Source organism: Gymnodraco acuticeps, unplaced genomic scaffold (genome assembly GCF_902827175.1).
Source record: "Gymnodraco acuticeps unplaced genomic scaffold, fGymAcu1.1, whole genome shotgun sequence".
In the NCBI taxonomy this organism is placed as follows: domain Eukaryota; kingdom Metazoa; phylum Chordata; class Actinopteri; order Perciformes; family Bathydraconidae; genus Gymnodraco; species Gymnodraco acuticeps.
Genome location: NW_022990271.1, coordinates 4,930,520 through 4,949,594, shown reverse-complemented (window position 1 = coordinate 4,949,594; position 19,075 = coordinate 4,930,520). Strand labels below are relative to the sequence as shown.

Below are 19,075 nucleotides of genomic sequence, written 5' to 3'. Positions count from 1 at the left end.
TGCCGTTCTCCGCTTGTAATTATGCCGAAGCTTCAAAGTTGTATTTATCATCTGAATTTGCCGAAACAAGTTTAATATTCTGAAAGCCAAGACTTTGTTTAATTGAAATCAGATGAAAACAAACTGTAACGGACCCTGCAGTGTTATCTATGATTACTATACTCTTACATTCATAATTTCAGCGGAGTGAGGGGGGGGGGGGGGGGGGGGGGGGGGGGGGGGCGGGGCGGCGGCGGCGCTGCGGAAGAGCAGATTGCGAGTGAGAAATAAATAAATTGGAAATAAAAGTTTCATATTCTGAAAGCCAAGACTTTGTTTGTTTAAAATCAAACAAAACACCCGAAACCCGAAAAAATATATTTGTTTACGTAAATCCACGTTTATTTTTGAGAGATTCTGCTCTGACAACTAAGCTAAACTTTTACCTGTTAAGATTGTGCACGGCACATCAGAAAGTTACAGTAATTTTCAATGGACTTTTTTTCTGTGAAGAACCCAGAGAGGGTTATTTGGTTATTATTTATTTCATAAATAGTGTTATTTATTTCATTAATAGTGTTATTATTTATTTCCTGACTTTTTTTCTGTGAAGATCCCGGAAAGGGTTATTAATATTTGGTTATGTGTGGCTTTCTAGAAAACAATAAATGTTTACGTTTAGACACCCATGCGATCGTCACACTTTTTTTGTTACAAACTGACCCGGCCCCCATCAGAGAAGGGAAAAGTTATGTGGCCCTCACAGGAAAAAGTTTGGGGACCCCTGATCTAAACACTCAGAGAGTCCTTTACCTCACCTGAGCTGAGGTTATCCCGAGCTTGAATGACACACAGAGACCAATCAAGGGCTTTGATTTATGATCTCTATGACAGTGGCCATGTCGGCAGGCCACATCATGTAGACAGCCAGTCACCCTGTGTGAGGCAGGCCACTTAACGAGGCGAGATCAGAGCAAGGGAGCGAGGGATCATTGTCCACAAGTTAATCGATCGCAGATGGCGTCGTGGTCACGGACGAATAAAAAAAAATATATACAAAAAAAACGTATAAAAAAAAAAAAAAAAATGGGTCGCGAAATATACTTGGGCGGCCGTTAATATACCTGGGCGGCCCGCCCAAGTATAGTCTATGTGTGGGAAACCCTGCTATTATTTGAGTCTTCATTTTCTTTTTGTTGGTAACAGTGTGTCCCAACAGAATACACGTTCATCTTTTAACGAGCAATTTCATGTCAGTGTAAATTAGCCACAGCTACATCAAGCATATGAGGGCGACTTGACCTCAATACCTGCTTCTCCGCTAAATAGAGCCAGAAAAGGACCCTATCTACCTGACACTACTAATATCCAATAAGCCCACGCAAATGGCCACAAAATAGATGCTAATAACTAGCTATCACAGGGCCCAGGAGGCTGCTGGCAACGCTCGACACACCAACAATGCAATCATTTAACTGTGGTCAGCGAGGTTGCTGCTTATCTGAGAATGCACAGAGGAAGCAAAGGCAAAACATTCTCTCACACACACACACACACACACACACACACACACACACACACACACACACACACACACACACACACACACACACACACACACACACACACACACACACACACACACACACACACACGCACACACACACACACACACACACACACACACACACATACAGCACAGTCTGTCTTACTCTGTCTCTCCTCACATACACATGCAGTCCAATTATAGAGAGAGGAAGAGGCCTGGGCCCTGCGCTCCCAGTGACCTTGTTCCAGGACAGATTGATGAGGCGCTGTATCACCCCAGCAGATCAAATAACTCCTTTTGTGGCCCTCATTACCAGGACTAGGGGAGATCTGCAAGTGCTCGGCTTAGCCAGTGTAGCATGCTATCACACAGTGCTGTTCCCCAAGTAGCTGTTTTTATTCAATATATAAGATCAGAGGTTTTTGATCCTTTTTAAACAAATAATCCAAGTGCTGCCATCTGGCGAAAAAGGTTGCAGTTCAGTTGTGAAGGGTACAGAATATAATTTGATAAGTTGTTTTTTAGATGATTCTTGAATGGCAATTTGGCAGTTGAAGGGGGGGGCATGGCATCACTTGGTTTTTCTTCATTTACTGGCAGAGACCAGAGTGACGGAGTTTCATGTGTCTGGTTGGTTTTAACCATATACAGTCTATGGTTTTAACAAATTGGTTTCTGATTTTCATAAAAAAAGAGGACTGCTACAAATGTTCTGTAGTCCCTCTTAATCTCTCCGTTCCTTATACTGCTAATTCCATCAAAATGAATGCAATGTTATTTAATGCAACTTCCCTGACTTCCCTCTCTCCTCTGGATTCCACAGTTCCTCCCCAGTTTCTCAAGCGGCCAGACAACGTTTACGCCTACGAGTCCATGGACATCGTCTTTGACTGTGAGGTTTCAGGCTCCCCCGCTCCCACTGTCAAATGGGTCAAGAATGGAGATGCTGTCATCCCCAGCGACTACTTCAAAATAATTGTAAGTACATTTGGCACTAGAGATGCAGCTTTCTCCCTTTCCTGCAGGGTTAGCACGATTTAGCATCATCACAGGGTTATGAGGAAGATTTAAAAATGCTAGTTGTAACTAACCAACTTTAATCTTCTTATCTTTTTCTCTATTTCTTCTCTTCCTGTTCTGCAGAAGGAGCACAACCTGCAGGTCCTGGGTCTGGTGAAGTCAGATGAGGGTTTCTATCAGTGCCTTGCGGAAAACGATGCAGGAAACATCCAGTCCAGCGCTCAGCTCATCATCTTGGATCACGGTACGCCACACACTCACTAGTTGGCATATCATTTAATCAGTCAACAAAAGAAAATTCATTTCTAATTGAAAAAAAATTACAAAACACACAATTAACAAGCTCATACTTACCACAATGATGTCGCTCATTATTTCTTAGCTTTTGATAACCTCACCTCCTATGAGTCATTGTTATGGGAGCTGGTGTTGTTTAATGCTAACAAAGTGAGCATTGTGTTACGGCCCGTCCACACTACAGCGTCGACAGCTTCAATCTGCCCATTCTCTTTGAATGGGGTGACGTCACGTTGCCGCTTTTTTTCGCCGAACTGAATTGTGGGTAGCATAGCGGTCCGTCTCCGCCGGAGACGCCGGAGTAGCCAGCGCCAGCCAATCAAATCCCGTTTCGGAAAATCTGACAGCTCAAGCCGTAGCCAATCAAACTGCGTCTAAGCTGGGAGAGATATCCCGCCGTTCATTTCTATATTTCAAAAAAAGATGGAGGAGAAACTAATTATCGCCGTAGCAAATCACCCGGTTTTGTATGACCAGACCCTCTTCACCTACCGGGATACAAACCGGAGGAACCAGGCATGGAGGGAGGTGGCAGAGACAGTGGGTGAAACTGGTAGGTTTTTGCCTGTTTGGGGAGTTTATATATATATTGCTCCCATAAAATCCTCGGGGGTTTTTGCTTTCTATGTCGGGGGCGGGAGATTCATGTGATTGGTTGTTGGTCGCGTTGCTTGAATAACATCCCCAAGCTTCAGACACGCCCAGCTCCAAGCTTTTTTTGAAGCTGTAGTGTGGACGCTCCGTTAGTCTTGTTAAATTGCCAAGATTCTAGATACATCTATGTCAGCAATAATACTCTTTCAACACAGGCTTGTAGAGTTGCTCTTCTGTACAGTTTGCCTTATTTATAAACACCTAGCTGGAGGCTAGAGGCAGTGCACATCTGTGAAGGTGTGAGAGTGTGTAGTGAACAGTGAAATGAACCACTGGGACCTTGTTAAGCCAGAGGTGACTTACAGGGAACCAAATTATATCTGGGGCAAACGTTCTAGTCCATTCCACATCTAGTGCTACAGAAATGTTGTGAGTAAGGCTTTAGGAAGCCTCACACAACGTGCATGCTTTGATGCAACATTGGTCGAGCTGTGTCCAAACATGAACTAGTGCTAAGTGAGAGTGCCTGGATAGCTGCAGCATTTTCTCTCTTACTGTACTTTTCCCTTCAAAGCCAAAATAACAGGTTGAACGCTAATTCCCAGAGTGGAGCTGCTGAGTGCAGACTGAGAACAACACAAGCAGACACCAAGGACAGTGGCTAGAGGTGCCGAAATAATAGCAAATGTTTGAAAATAAATGTAACATCCTCATTTATGAGGTAATTTTCTCTCATTGCGGCTGATCATTGGGGAAAATGAACTTAAATTAGAGATCATTTGCACAGTCATAATGATCACAGTCCAACCCACAGGGCTAGGGAAAACCTCTCTACACATACAAGGAAAGCAACAAGAAATGTAAGATGATGACTTAGACACATTTTCACTAAAAAGCATAATCTCATAAAACAAGTGTAAAAATAATAACACGGCGGGGGAATAAAGGAAAAACATCCCGATGCAGCACATTTTTCTTCATAAACACAATTTAACTGTTGACTCAGACTCTCCCATTTTGTTGAGGAAGACAAAATGTGATCAAGCGTGAACTCCGCCTCACTTGAAGCAGGTGGCTCATGGATTAGCAGAGCAGTGTCCAACCGGTGGCCCCCCAGCTGTGTCTCCCCCTCTGATTGGAGGACAGTAAGTCAGTAATAATGATGACCTGCAGCTCATTGTGTGTTTGTGTTTGACACCATTGATAAGGTTCTGCCACTTTACATGGCCCTGAGTCTTTTCCTTTTTTTTCTTTTTCTTTGACCTGAAGATAAATGGGAGGAATTGCTGCGGCAGCTGGCCGTGTACACGGGTTCTGCCCAGAGTGGGGCTTTGGAAAAATGAATCCCTGTTTAATACTTAAATATCACAGGGAACCATTTCTGAGTGTACCTCTTTCTTTGTCACAGTAGCACTAATAGAAACACATTTAGCAGCAGAAGGTTTTCCAATCTCCTGTTTATTCATCAGTTTATTATCTAGTCATCATCTGCGTCTCGGATGATAGATCCACAAAATAACAGAAGTCGCAGAGCTGCTGTTTATTCTTCCTGTAAATTATTGACGTTTTGAGCTTGTACAGACACATCCACTGCTGCACTCTCCACAAATGCAAGCGCCACTGTGTCAAAGTAATTTCCTCTCTCAGAGGTGCAACGGTGAATCAATGAGAACACGTTTGAAGTCTTCTTGTTTTCTACAGCTCTGTGTGTTTTGTGGATATGCCTTTGTGATGTGAGGTTGAAATGAATCTCTTTAAGATCTAGCAGAGTTGTGTCTCTCTCCTTAGAGTCGCTCCTCTGTATTCTTCTCTATTTCTTCTTTGTACATATCCAATTCTACAGCCATCTGCCACCTTTCTCCACACTTCCTCTCACTTTATCTCTCCTTGTCTCTCACAGCCACCTGCTCTCTGTGATAGTCTGGGCTTTGTGTTTATTGGGCCATCTTGAATATTCCCCCTATATGGTTCCCCTCCTCACAGCTGGACATCTTTGTCCACTTCTTAACCCACGAACATACTGCTCCTGACCTCTGCTGCCCCTGTGTGTTACACCTCAGGTATCCCGCTCACACCTGCCAGACTCAAATCCTCCTGAAGCATGGCCAGAAATCACCCCGTCTGTCTGCCGGCTGCCTTGCAGTCGGGGGGTTGATAAGCCAGGGACTTGCCACAGGGATAAAGTTGTCTTCACCCAACAGGGAAATCAATGGGGGTGAACTGCATCTAAACACCCAGCGGCTGCATGTTGGCTAATATTCATTAGTGGGCCTAATCTTTGCATCTTGACACTGCCAGCTGCAGTTAAATGTGGCTCCGCTGATGATTCCCACTTGTGGATGTTTGGAATGGAAAAAGGTCAGCTGTCGGCATGTGTACACTTTCTTCAGTTATTTATAGTGATACAGTATTTGCTTTGTATCAATAACTGTGGCTTTGGACTCCAGTACTGTAGATGCCAATTTCATATTCCATTGTCAGAAAAGAAAAGAAAGCTTTATTTGAATTTTTCTAAAGCAATCTTAAAATCTTAAATAAACAGATTTTTGGAGCGAGTGGAGGTCAGGAATAGGAATACAGATTGCAGCCGAGAACAATTTCCCTGGACATTCCACAGCCATGTGCTATAAGGGTCAACTAGTTGCAACCAGATGTGGGTAAATAGGAGCACAATTCCGAAAGTGGACATAATTATGCAGGACAAGAAAGCGCCTCCTAATGGGAAACTGCCACATACGGACGCCATATTTGAGATGTGCTGGAAGTTTGCGTAGTTATTCTAGTTTCTGTTCAGGCTTTGCCCAAGACAAAGAACACCATGAATCAATGTGGTATGACTTTCCACACTGACAAACGCTTAATCATTTCTCAAATCTGATTTTTTATATATATATAGACATTTTGATTTTATCTTAGTAATTGTACCACATCAAACCCATATAAGCAGGAGTTGGAATCAATAAAGACAATCAGGAAATGTTCTCACTAATAACTTTTATTGTAAAATACATTGTGTACATTGTGTACACAATGTACAATACAATGGTTTTATCCCAGCACATTGGCCCTTGATTTCTTAACTAAACTATTAATACATCCACTAATGGCTATCATGATGATTCCTAGCTGGCAGTTTAATTTGCTGTCAACATGTAGACCTTATTGTCTAAAAGATCATGAGGAAGGTTAGTCAGCTGCAGAGGATATGCTATTTAAGGGATTATCGTCATGTGTCATCTGCAGGATAGACAGCGTGCATCAACAATTTGCAGCCTTTTCCAGGCACATGATTATGTGAAGCGTTTATGCGTGATACGGTAGTAGGCGGCAATTACAGCTTGGAGAGGAAATGGGTCACGCTTTAAAACTTTGAAGTTGAGCACGCCTAGACAAAGCACTTGTTTATATGATTGTCATCTTTTCACATGCAGTACAAAGAGTAAGGCTGTGTTTGAAGTTTGATAAGACGGCAAACTCAAATGTATGTCAAATATTTGCAGTGAGGTTTCTTTCTCTGTGTAGTTCTTTAAGATCCAGAGCTAAGGCACATATTTACTTTTAGGATAGTTGGCGTTATTGATTGTGGAGATCTGCATTTAGCATTTACATTTGAGGCTTTTCATTCAGAAGCAGAAAGCAACTGCTTGTTTTTCAGCATTATGTTTTTTTCATTTTGAACAATAACAAACCCAAGGCTGCACACGAACCTGGGAACTCCATACCCTACATACCCACTCTACAACATCGGCTTGTTTAAAATTCAAGCACCTACAGTGAAAGCTTAATATGACAAATGTAGATCTGCATTTAACATTGGCAAACAAAAGAGAAGTGGATGCACTCACTTTTCACGTTGCCCTTAAGTGCATGTTTTTTGCTTTTTTATGTTTGCATAAATGCAAGAGATGCACTGCCATTTGCATCTGAATACTTACTTCTTCTCCTTTCATACACTGTGCTGGCTTTAATATGGAAATCCTCCTTTGTCTGAGTTTGTCCCTCCATCTCTTCTCTCTTCTCCTCTTCGTTCCCACAGCACACATGAATAATGTTTTGACATTTGCCTCCTAGAGCCCAAGCCAAATACTTAACTGGAGAGCCTGAAAGCTTGTTTGGATGTACAAGCTCTGCACTCTCATGCTGCTTTAGCCACCACTGTGGAGAGTCAATTTCATTGAGATGAATGAGAGGGAGGCATTCTACTCAGTACTTAGCCAACTTCGGGGTAAAAGATAACACAATTCAAATCAACATCATTGGATGCTTAATGCTGTGCAATGCTACTACATCATTTCAGCTTCTTTATTCCATAGGCTTGTATCTTCAGCTTTAATTCAAGTGGAGATGACAGTATTTCAGATGCAAATGCATTTATCTAAGCTTTTGCTGAATCCACAGCTTGAACAGGAAAACGATGCTCCTCAATCTCTCCTTGTCTTTCATCTCTTTTGTTCCCTTCGGTTTCCCCCTGCTTTTGAATTTCTACCTTTCTCCTCTCCCTTTATGCAGCCATGGTACCATTAGTCCCTCCCCTCCCCTCTCAGACCTGTGGCAGCTAACAGAAGAGCCCTGTCCTCCCCTCCCATCAGAGGTACTAGACCCCCACTGAGAGATGGAGATGCCTCATCACTGCCTGAGTGCTCGCTGTGTCTCCCTCCATCACTCTGTGTATTTATGAGTTCAGGCATCAGGAGGGCTGGCATGATAAACCACTGACATGTGTGCTGTCCCCAACGCTGCAGCTTGACAAAGAGACAGGCAGATACTGGAAGGGTTATTTAGAGCATCGAACATACCGTAACTTCATTAGTGAATCAATTAATTACAGCAGGCACTAGACCTCCCAGTGAAATGACACGAAGACCAAAAGACTCTGACAGCATGTTCAGATAACTTGGCGCTGCCATTAGCAACCAAAAAGGGAGACAGGCTGTGACTCGCATTCCCTTTGATCTGGGCTGAGAAAGTTAACACCTTTTTAAAAAAGATTATACTTTCAGAAAGGATCCAAGAGTCAAGAAAACCCACTCAAGCTTAATTTAGATTTACAAAGTATAAAAAAAACAAATGAAGTGGAAGTTTACCTTGCCTGTAAAGAGAAACTAATTAAATAAACATGAAGTCATCTTTGTCAGTCTAATAACTATATTATGAAAATCTACATAAACGATGCTTCTCAACTCGGTTTTGAAAAACATTAAATAGACCACAGACACTGAACACACCCCAGACAAAGATGTTGTAGGCCTGGTTGCGAGAAGCATTTCTGCTGACACCAAACCCTTCCATATAATGTTCAAAATGTTTTTCGAAACCTTAAGAGAGATGCATTACTAACAGAACTGAGATCTGGAGCAAATTAGCAAAACAAACAGGCGCTGAAATATTGGAACTGTTTCAACACAAGCAGTAATTATTTCCTCATGGACCACTGGTACACATGAGAGACAAGAACACAGCCACATCAATCTCTTGTTGTCGCTGCGTGCAGACTCACAAGAAGAAGGGTTTTATGTAGAAATACATGTTGATGTTTTTCCCATCTAATATCAAAAGTAAGAATAGAGAAAGTGACTTTAAAGGAGGCCTCTTCTGCCCCCGTACTGCTGTCAGAGGGCTTTACTGTAGCAGCGCCCCTTGCTGGTTTCGGGAAAAGGATTCCATTTTATTATTATTCCATATAATATAATATGTAACTAGATCAGGATTGAAAGACAAAGAAACAGTTTGGGATGGCAGAGCAGCAACAAAACAAAACATCAAAACACATTTTGAGACAGACAAGCCACCGAAAGGGAATGGTCCCGCTAAATCTGAGCGCCACTGCTATTCCCTGTTCAAATCAAGAAGTGAGAATAGGCTGCTAAAAGACCCCTTCCCTCCAGCCAGACTACCCACACTGAATAAAAGCTCAGGCCCACTTCGGGGAATACGGTGTGCGCCATCATCTGCTCGCAGGGTCATGGCGGGGCCAGCAGGAGTGAATGTGTAATGTTGAGAGCATGTGAATGTGTCAGCGCAGGGTTGACGCTCCATCTCTGCTGCGTCATAAGGTTACATACAGCAGGCACCAGTACCACAAAGTGACAGTTAGACAACGTGTCATGTGCTACTGGGATACACATCATTGCACACACGTATGTTTACTTTTCTTTTACGGTATTGTGATTCCCTTGGTGATGACGTCACAGGGGCACAAATTAATCATATTCAATTCATGATTTCATTAAATAGTTTTCCATTGTTCGTTCAAACCGTCAATCATTATGTCAAGGCTGCTCTCTCCAGCCTTGACTGGCTTTGTTCCGTACTGTATCTCGGTCATATACCAGTGACCGCATACACACAGTTTGGGGGTGTATACAATGACTGACAGGAATACGTGGCTGCATCCTGCGGTGTTAATTTAGCTTTATGGTCATTTTTTCGAGCTGCAGTTTGTGTTTATTTTCAAAATTGCAATTTCCAAAAGTCAACATTTATATTATAATGAACATCCCTTTAAGCGTGATGCAGCAAAAACAGAGATAAGGAGTCTAAAAGCGAAAGGCTTTTGTAAACTCATAAAGTGCAACTGGGGGATAAAATTGCATTTAATAAAAACTAGCTCCACTAATCCTTTTCCATAAAAAAAAAAACCTCAATTAACACAAAAATTACCTTTTCTTCAACAGCAACATTTTAGCTGCGGGTGCTCTAAGCATCTTAGTGACATGTCTTAACTGACAGTCTTGAGTATTATTTGCTATTGGTGCGATAAGGTTGATTTGGAACAAATATGATAATGTTGTTTTATTTAGAAGATTGTAGTTATATTTACAAAAGCTTGTGGTAATCAAAGAGGAATACAACAAACTAATCAGTAGCAGTTGGTGGAGAATATTAATTATATGTAAATGTGAATATATTCCACTAAATAGAATTTTCCTCATAGCAAAATATATTGAAATTCAAATTAGGGGATAAAGTCCTGAAATGTGCATGCAGTGTCTTAACTGAAATACAAATACAGAATGTCTTTAGTGTGCATGAATAGTGATTAGTGAGTGTGTTCCCCACTGGGGGCTGTAGGGCACTGATCAAAGGGATTGTAGCCTTAATTGATTGTGAAGAGCTGAAATCAGCCATCACCAAATTGCAGTTTATTCGACGAGTGATGGCGAAGTGTTTGTGTTTTGTGTGTGTTTGTGTTTTGTGTGTGTGTGTGTGTGTGTGTGTGTGTGTGTGTGTGTGTGTGTCCAGACTCACAGCTCTGGCTAAACTTTTCTATGGGTTGTATTTATTCGACCGTGGTGAAAGGCTTAGCCTTATTTATTAATGGTCTGTCGCCTAAGTGCTAACTGCAAATGTTATTGGTCCCTATTTTGCTGTTGTTTTGCAAAGGAAAGTAAAAAAAGGTTCAAACGTAGCCTTTAGTGCCTGCGTCAGTGCTGTTTTTGTGAAGGTCACACTTGTTATCAACACCAGTTGTATACTGTGTACTGCGTACGTATGTGTGAGGGATCTGCCTTTCCCTGACAGTCTGTTTTACACACCCCACTAATAACACGTGCCCTTTCTACAATATAACAGCAACCACCTCCAACACACACTCATCCAGGATGCCGTTGTGATGTTTTTGGACGTGGCCACTCCTCTGGGTGCAGTAATTGGAAGTACCACATGGCACAAAAACATCACTTTCCCTTCACACCCTTCCCTTAGCTGCAGGCAGCTGACCACTGTGAGCGGCGCCACCAAAGCTGGAGCTTTTATCTTTCATGTTAGCAGCCGCCCCCCCCTTGTCTCCATGAGCCTCCTAGTTTCCACAAGCTAAAAGTAGACTAGTGAGTAACATCACTGCGGGACGTGGACATCCCACGGCCTGCTCGCGCCGTGTGATAGCCGCTTCTCAGTGGGTCGAACCCAGTGAGGCTGCTTTATTGGTAGCAGTCTGATTAGCTGGCCTGTTTGTTATCAAGTCTCCCATGGGTGGTGCCGCTGCCCCCACTTCTGCAAACATACTATTTGACCTTTTCAGCCCTTTTGCTGCTTGTTCAGCTCCACTCAATTTATACTCAAAATGTGGCAAGTGCATGTATACACACAACCACAGGGCTTTCACTGAAATCAATTACTTAATTCCAAGCTTGCTGTGTTCCCCTGGCAAAGGTTGAAGTGTGTTTGTGTTCCTCCAAGGTAATAAGACACAAAGGCAGGAGGTGCAGAAGAAAAAAATCTTGTTTCCAGTCCTGGGCATTGGTGGCCCAGTCCTCAGGAGACGTGCAGCATCACTGGCTGTTTTGATCTGCTTGAAAGGAGAGCCCAAGACGCCCAGCATTTGGAGCATGTGATGCAGAATCGTCAAAGTGGAAAGGAAAGGAAAGGAAAGGGGGGGTTACATTGTATACCATAGTCGCACATCCTCATTTGCATACAGAGTCCTGGCAAGCAGCTGTTGTCCTCATGATGTTGCATGTTTCTGCGAGTGTGTGCGTGTTAAAGCAAGGCCTTCAGGGAAACAAAGCAATCACACCCAAATTAACTCACCAGTGGCCCACGGATCAAGTGTGTACATGTGTTTGATCGTGAAGGGACGCTGGATGTAAACACAGCGGATGATTAATTATTTATCTTCCGACCCCATTCAATTACTGCCGTCATTTCCAAATAGGGACGCTCGTTTTCCCCTACGAGATCTGTGGATCCTCTAAGGTTTTTTCCGTTGATTTGACACATTCCCGCACATTTCAAACCCCTCTGCTCTATGTTCATTTTGAGAACCCAGAGCAGGAATTGTCTCTTTTTTTTATTAAAACGAAGTTACCAGAAAGTCAATTGCTAGAGGGCCAAGAGTGAATGCAAACACAGCCATACCATCATCCCGTCCAAAAATATAGCCCATACAAATGCCTTTTTCTTGTTTCTGTAGGCCCACAGGGAATTAGAGAATGTTGATTTTGGATATGAAGAGCAAGATATATGTAACATTGAACAGACTCTGGCATTTAAGAGGAAATCACTTCAGGGTTTCAAAGAGACAGCTTTCCTAGTCGATAAAGGAGAACACACACAGGCTTTCAGAGGTTTTAGCCGCCTGATAGATGGATGGACCATCCTTGGAAGTACAAACAACCCCCTCCATCCTACTAAAGCATTTGCTGCGTCACCACATGGCATCCAGGAGGCCCAGATCTATCAGATGGGTCCTCTCTCTCTCCACACTTTGTCTCTGCCACCACAGGAGTGTTTAGGGAGTGTGGAGACGTAAAGACATCTGTGACCCACTCCAAACCTTTTATAACCGCGTTCATGGCGTGTGCTCAGGCAGAGAAGCTGAGATAGTCTTTTTTTATAATCAGAATGTTGATTTCCACACTTTTGCAGCAGCATTAACTGGCGGTAACATCAAAAGCTTAATGTCCCATTTTTCAATATTCTGTACATGACCTTACCAGTGCCGATCCATCAAAGTAATTTCTCCTAATTTGTCTGACTTTGATGTGTCCCCTCTGGCCCCACCACCAGCATCTTCATCACAGATAAGTTGTTCCAGAAAAATATTTCAACCACTCAAGACCTAATGAGGAGAACATTCATTTTTGGGATTGCCATGTATTTCTTTTAATTAATAAAAGCTTATTTCTCGCCCGGGGAACATTACAGATTTCAAACATGTTTTCGATGATGGTGAATGTGCCCTAGAAAGTGATACGGAGGAATGTGGAGGGATCCTGTTTCACTTCTTTGGAGAAACAGTCTGTGACTCAAATATTTTCTTTTTCTTTCATTGTTGCTTTTAGCCTTTGTGAGGTTCGTGTTGGACTTTAATCCCGACTGTCTCTGATTATCTTAGCGAGAGAGCGTGTGCAGCAGTAACTGATATGCTCCTCCTATCTGATACTCTATCTCAGCCCCCTCCAGCGATAAGGTGATGTAAGGGTCCAAAAGTCAAATCTCTCACCTGCTATGGTGAAATTAGCAGGGTGTTATTATCTCCCCTTGTGGATTAATGTATTGCTTTTTATTGTTTCTATAAAGGTTTTTTTTATTGATTGTAGTATTGTTTGTTAAGTACTTTGTAAGTGTTGAAAATGGTGGCCAAAATGTAGCTTATTATTGTTTTCCGACAAGAAACTCAAGAGTAACAAAAACAACCTCCACCATCTCTCTCTTCACATCTCTCTGTCTCCACTTGAAACATTTGTCTTCTTTTTCTGAATCAGTTTCTTTTGTCGGCGCGTTAAGAAGCCGCTCAAATGTCATGAGCTGTCAGGCTTGCTCATCTTTCCATTCTTATCTAGGAAGAGAGCGAGAATAACAAGATTGTAGAGGGAGTGCATCTATGGTTGTCAGCAGTCGTTCTGAGAAGGCAGCCGATTTCCACCACATTTACGTGAGAAGTGGCAATGCTTACATTACCTATACATTTAAACAAAGAATGTCTCTATGCTGTTTCGTGTTTCTTCAGAAGAAATCACCTTTGATGTATTTCAACCGCAAGCCCAGAGATATGCTCCCCACATGTTCTCCTCGTGCGACCGTGGCACGTTCGGATGAAGCAGAAAGAGACTTAATCGACAGCCAGCTTTTTTGTTGGTTTTCTGAGGGCTCTGTCCAGGCTTTTGCAGTACATTGTTCATTCTTCCTTTATTATTTTCTAAGGCAGATACAAGTGGTGACTCAGTAATGGACCATTAGCATTGTGCAGGATCTGTCTCCTATCCAGTCATCATTACTGAACCACATTAGGCATGGAAACTAGTTCTGAGGAAATCCATTTAGCAAGAGCCTGGCATGGCCTGCTGAATTCCCTCTGAAAAAGGATATCTGTAGTTACAGCGTTGTGGGTGCTTCTGGCAGATATCTGCATTCAATAGATTTCTGCTCTCTTGGTGGAGGTGTATAGTCTCAGCCACTGAGGTAGGCTCTCTTATCTTTACACTCAGACCAGATGATAAAAAAACTGCTTGGCGTAACTTTACAGCTAAACTCTGGGGAGGATTGCTGGAGTTAGCAAGATAAAAGTTATGAGGCTTTAATCAGAACTTTAGTGCTACTCTAATTATTTTAATTTGCTCTTGCTTCCGGTGAATATTAAGACGAATGCTTTGCTATGCATGTCTTTGTCTTGACTGTTTTGCGTATTGGTTTCCCAGATTTATTATGCAGATCTAGAGTAACCTTCCTCGTTAAGCCTTAATGCCAGCCATTCATTACCTCTGGCACAGAGACTAATGGCACTATTAATCAGCTATGAAAAGAGCTTGGCAGAGGCAGTGGGAGGCTGACGCCTTCTTACAGTAACAGTTTTAGGCATGCAAGTACAAGACAGATTGTCAGAAGGACACCGAAAACTGCCCCGCATGTCAATTACCTACAGCTGACAAGGTGTATAAAGATAGAAACTACATCTAATGACCCTTTGCCTATCCCACAATGCATTTCTCATCAGGCTATACTATATTTCTACATCTTCACTGATTTCAGGACCATTTTTAACTGAACTGCTGTATTCCTTATTGCTTTACCCAACTGTGAAACCTTTTTCTTCCACAGCCCCACTTTATATTTGTGTTTCTCTAAAATGCCTCCTGTATTACAGTTCTGTACGCCTTTCGGAACAAAGCCAAAGTGGAGGTTTTCTTTCTAAATGTGTCTGCACATACATGTCTGAAAGCTTGGCTCCACTTCTGTCATGCCTTCATTCCTTTGTCTCAGTCAACAAGCGGTGGCTCTACTCCAGAATACGCTAAACTAAAATAAACTCCATTTGCACACATGGGATCCCGTCCTTCTTGTATAGTATTGTATAGTAGCAATTTCAAGGAACCTTAACTTTAGAGTTGCCAAGCTGATTTCCTGTGTGTTTTATCTCGTCTTTTTACTGACCACCAAGATAAATGTTTTACATGGAGGTCTAAATGCATTATTCTGCAGCTGCAACTACAAACTATAATATCACATGCCTTTATTGTGTTATTAAGTCGGTAAGAAAGTCAGTCGGTCGGTCATTTCAACGTCTGTGTTTTGGTCTGCTATTCCTCAGTTTAGCAGCAAATGCAGTCAAATATTTTGACTGCATTTTTGATACTGTATTTATTTTCTTGATCTTTCACCCTTATTTCCTTTCTGTGTAGACCATTCCCAACATTACATTTAGCGTTTCATTTGTTTGTTTTGATAGTGTTTTAACGTGTTTTATGTGTTTATTTTGTCTGGAAATTAGTCTCCAATAGTAATTTGTGACAGTATCTGCTGTGTAATCCTGTGTGTGTGTGTGTGTGTGTGTGTGTGTGTGTGTGTGTGTGTGTGTGTGTGTGTGTGTGTGTGTGTGTGTGTGTGTGTGTGTGTGTGTGTGTGTGTGTGTGTGTGTTGTGTGTGTGTGTGTGTGTGTGTGTGTGTGTGTGTGTGTGTGTGTGTGTGTGTGTGTGTGTGTGTGTGTGTGTGTTTGTTGAATGAGGATAATGGTTCAGCATCTGGTAATTTACACGGCAGTCAAAGAGTATTAGGGCAATTATATGTTTTCCTCAGTTTTTGGCTCAATTCCAGCTAATTGGATTTGTTATGAATCAGTAGCTTTGAGGTTGAGTGTTGACGTCCAGCTTTAAGGTTGTTTTAGGTTGTTGGGTAACTAGTCCTATCCCTTTATGAACATTAATCGCCCAACCTTTTCCTACAAAAAATATAGACAAGGCATTAAAAGTGTTTGCCAACCTGTGGAATAATCTCGACTGGCCATCAGTCACCTGAATCAATCCATCTGATTCCTGCTTGCCAAAACCTGACTGAAGGCGGCCTGGAGATATTGAGTGTCTGCTCATATCTGCTGTAGCCTCTGCCAAACATCGACTTTGCAACCAAACGTCATAAAAGAGGAATTGATTTTGTTTTAGGTTTGTGTCAAATAATCTGAAATGAAATATTATAGTCAGCACCTTTACCTCATAAATCATTGTTTGATTTCAAATGCAAGGTGCTGAAGTACAGAGCCAACACAACTCAAAAGGTGTCATTTGCCAAAGACTGCACTTGAAAACACACACACACACACGTAAACTTATATAGAAACGAACACTGTAACATTAATATAAAAGTAACACTCCTTCAGAGGTTTGCGTTATTGATCAGTGTGTGCGCAATGGCAAGGGAAAAAGTGTACGTGGACCAAAATAGCAGCAATTGCTTCATATCACTCCAATCACAGAAGTCAGTGATCTGGGAATTTGAAATGTAAACAAATATTGAGAGCTGGGTTAGTGGTTAGCTCACTTGCAACGACAGACAAATAGGCCAGCGGTCACTTTGCTTTTCAAAACAATTTCACCAATAATAATACACCGTTTGCACACTGCACTTTTCCTGCTCCTTTTCTGTATTTTAGCCTTGCCCTCCTGTCAATTTCCTTGACCCGCAACAAATAGAAATGTCATACAGACTGACATTCTTTCCGTATGCTTTCGTTTCGCCCACTTGCCAGGCAAATGGAAAGCAGATCTGGCTCAGTCTGACCGCAGATTGTTCCTCCAAAATAAAACAACCACCAAATGAAATCACAAACATTTCTGTGGCTAGCCTGTGGAATGTGGCGGGAAAAGTGTATAAAAAATATCATCTGGGGTGTTAGTTGAGAGAATTTAGACTTCAGAATAAACTTTATTGTTAGACTTGAGTTGTTTTACTGTGTCTGAAAAAATATGTTTAATTCCCTGAACATATGGTTTTCTTGTGTGCATTTGGAAGGTGTCTTTGTCCCATTCATACAAACTCTACCTGTGTATGCCAGTTTTTAGTTATAAATGCTACCCAAAACTTGCTAACCAATCATTTTTAATCACAAATGATTGGCGGAAAAGCCGTCTTTTTAGAATTAAATGTTTAACGCTATGTTCTGCTCACACTACCCTTACATTAGAGAGCTGTGTGTAGATCTGCATGTGTAGTCCCCCTTGTATTGTGCTTTATTTGTCAGCTGTGTGAGTGTAGTAGAAGTGTTTTATTTCTGTGGTTCCTTGTCACGCCAAAAGGCAGTTTTTGTTACGTTGTTGTTATTTTGTTTTTTCTTCTTTTTTTGTTTCCTTCCTTTCTTTCGTTTCACTGTCATTTCCATTTCAACCCCTTTCCTCTCCTCGACCCGTTCCTTTTCGGGCACCTCTGCGTGACTTTTCTCTCACCCACTCCCACACTGCCACTCTCTCCTGCCCCTCCCTGTCTCGCTGCACCCAAACCTCCCTCTACCCTCCTCCTCCAAACCCAAAGATGTAGCCCTGCCCTCTTTCCCCCCCCCTTCACTGACTCCTAACACTACTGACCATGTAACGCCAGGCTCCGGAGGTGTAGCCGGTCCAGCGGGGCCCTCCCCCTCCGCCCCTCGAGACGTTGTGGCTTCGCTGGTCTCCACTCGCTTCATCAAGCTGACCTGGCGCCCGCCAGCCGAACCTCACGGAGACGAGTTAACCTACTCTGTGTTCTACAGCCAGGAGGGCACCAGCAGGTAGTACACACACTAAACTGTAGTACTGCCAGGAGGGTACTAATACACACATTACTGCTGCAGTCGGCAGGGCACTCAGACCACTCTGGAAATGCCTAATTAAAGCACTTATCATAGCAGTAAATGTTAATTAATTAAAAACAAACTTCCTTCCTCAAAGGATTACCTTTTTTTACATTCAAGTATAAACAAAACAATTCAGTCCAAACACTCTTTTTAAGCAGCTCTGTGATAATTTCCCCCAGCGTCTTGTGGAGAGGATTTACTGTGTATGATTCAGGAGGAAATTAAAGAAGCTGAGAGGATTTTCCACAATTACTCTTCAGCATTTTGGCTACGTTTTATGTTTTCCCTATGCAATGGCTGTAAGTCATTCTCAGAAGTGGCCTAATACCAGAGTTCCCGTTAGAATATGTATTCGCCGGTCAACATGTCCGTTAAAGTTTAAATCTTCCAGACAAAATGAGAAAAATGCCGGTCAAAGGTCTTTGTTATTTATTGAGCTTTAAAACAAATTGATATGATTCAATATTAAACTAATTATAGTAGATTAACTACATTATTCAAAAGTGAACAGTAACTTACAACAACACGGGAATAATAAACGGAGCGCTCTCCCTCTCCTGACAGCCTGTCAGTATCATGCAGCTCGCGGATCAGTAATGAGTGACCCGACAGTAAAACTAAACATATAACTAGTTACGGTAGTTTGAGAGGTAAAATAGCTACGTGTGATATTCTAACCTGGTGTGTGTTTTGTTCCGCTCACCGCTGCATGTGATTATGCAGAGCTGCGTGTCGACTCGTCAGCAGCAGCTGATCTCTCTCTCCCGTCAGATTAGACTTCACTCGCGTTTATGTCCATATCGATCAGATCTCTAGCTAATGATATGACTAGCTGCTTATCAACAGACACCTACACAATAAGTGTCGCTATGCAACTGGGTGAGGCCACAAAGTATAGCGCAGCATTATGCATTTGTTTACATGCCCACCGGAACCCTGAGGCATTACCAACAGATCAACGCACAATCAACCCATACAGGACATCTCTTTCTCCACATTATGTGTTAGACATTAGAATTGACTATTCTTGTCTGTCACATACTCTTTTGTCTGTCACATAAATGGCGCAAGTGGCGCAACTGATGTGGTATTGCGCT

The 19,075-nt window shown here is 42.2% G+C and overlaps 1 protein-coding gene across 13 annotated transcripts in view; it reads left to right on the top strand.

Annotated features, from left to right (window-relative positions):
* The window catches only part of neo1a (neogenin 1a), a 72,666-nt gene that overhangs the window by 26,434 nt on the left and 27,157 nt on the right, over positions 1-19,075 (top strand). For 12 of the 13 annotated variants that reach the window (XM_034221024.1, XM_034221015.1, XM_034221014.1 and 9 more), the window contains exons 4-6: positions 2,352-2,506; positions 2,672-2,792; positions 17,678-17,912. In XM_034221024.1, the coding sequence (XP_034076915.1) occupies positions 2,352-2,506; positions 2,672-2,792; positions 17,678-17,912 (511 nt within the window). The remainder of the gene's footprint in view (positions 1-2,351; positions 2,507-2,671; positions 2,793-17,677; positions 17,913-19,075) is intronic. The other variant, XM_034221017.1, reaches the window with a different exon arrangement.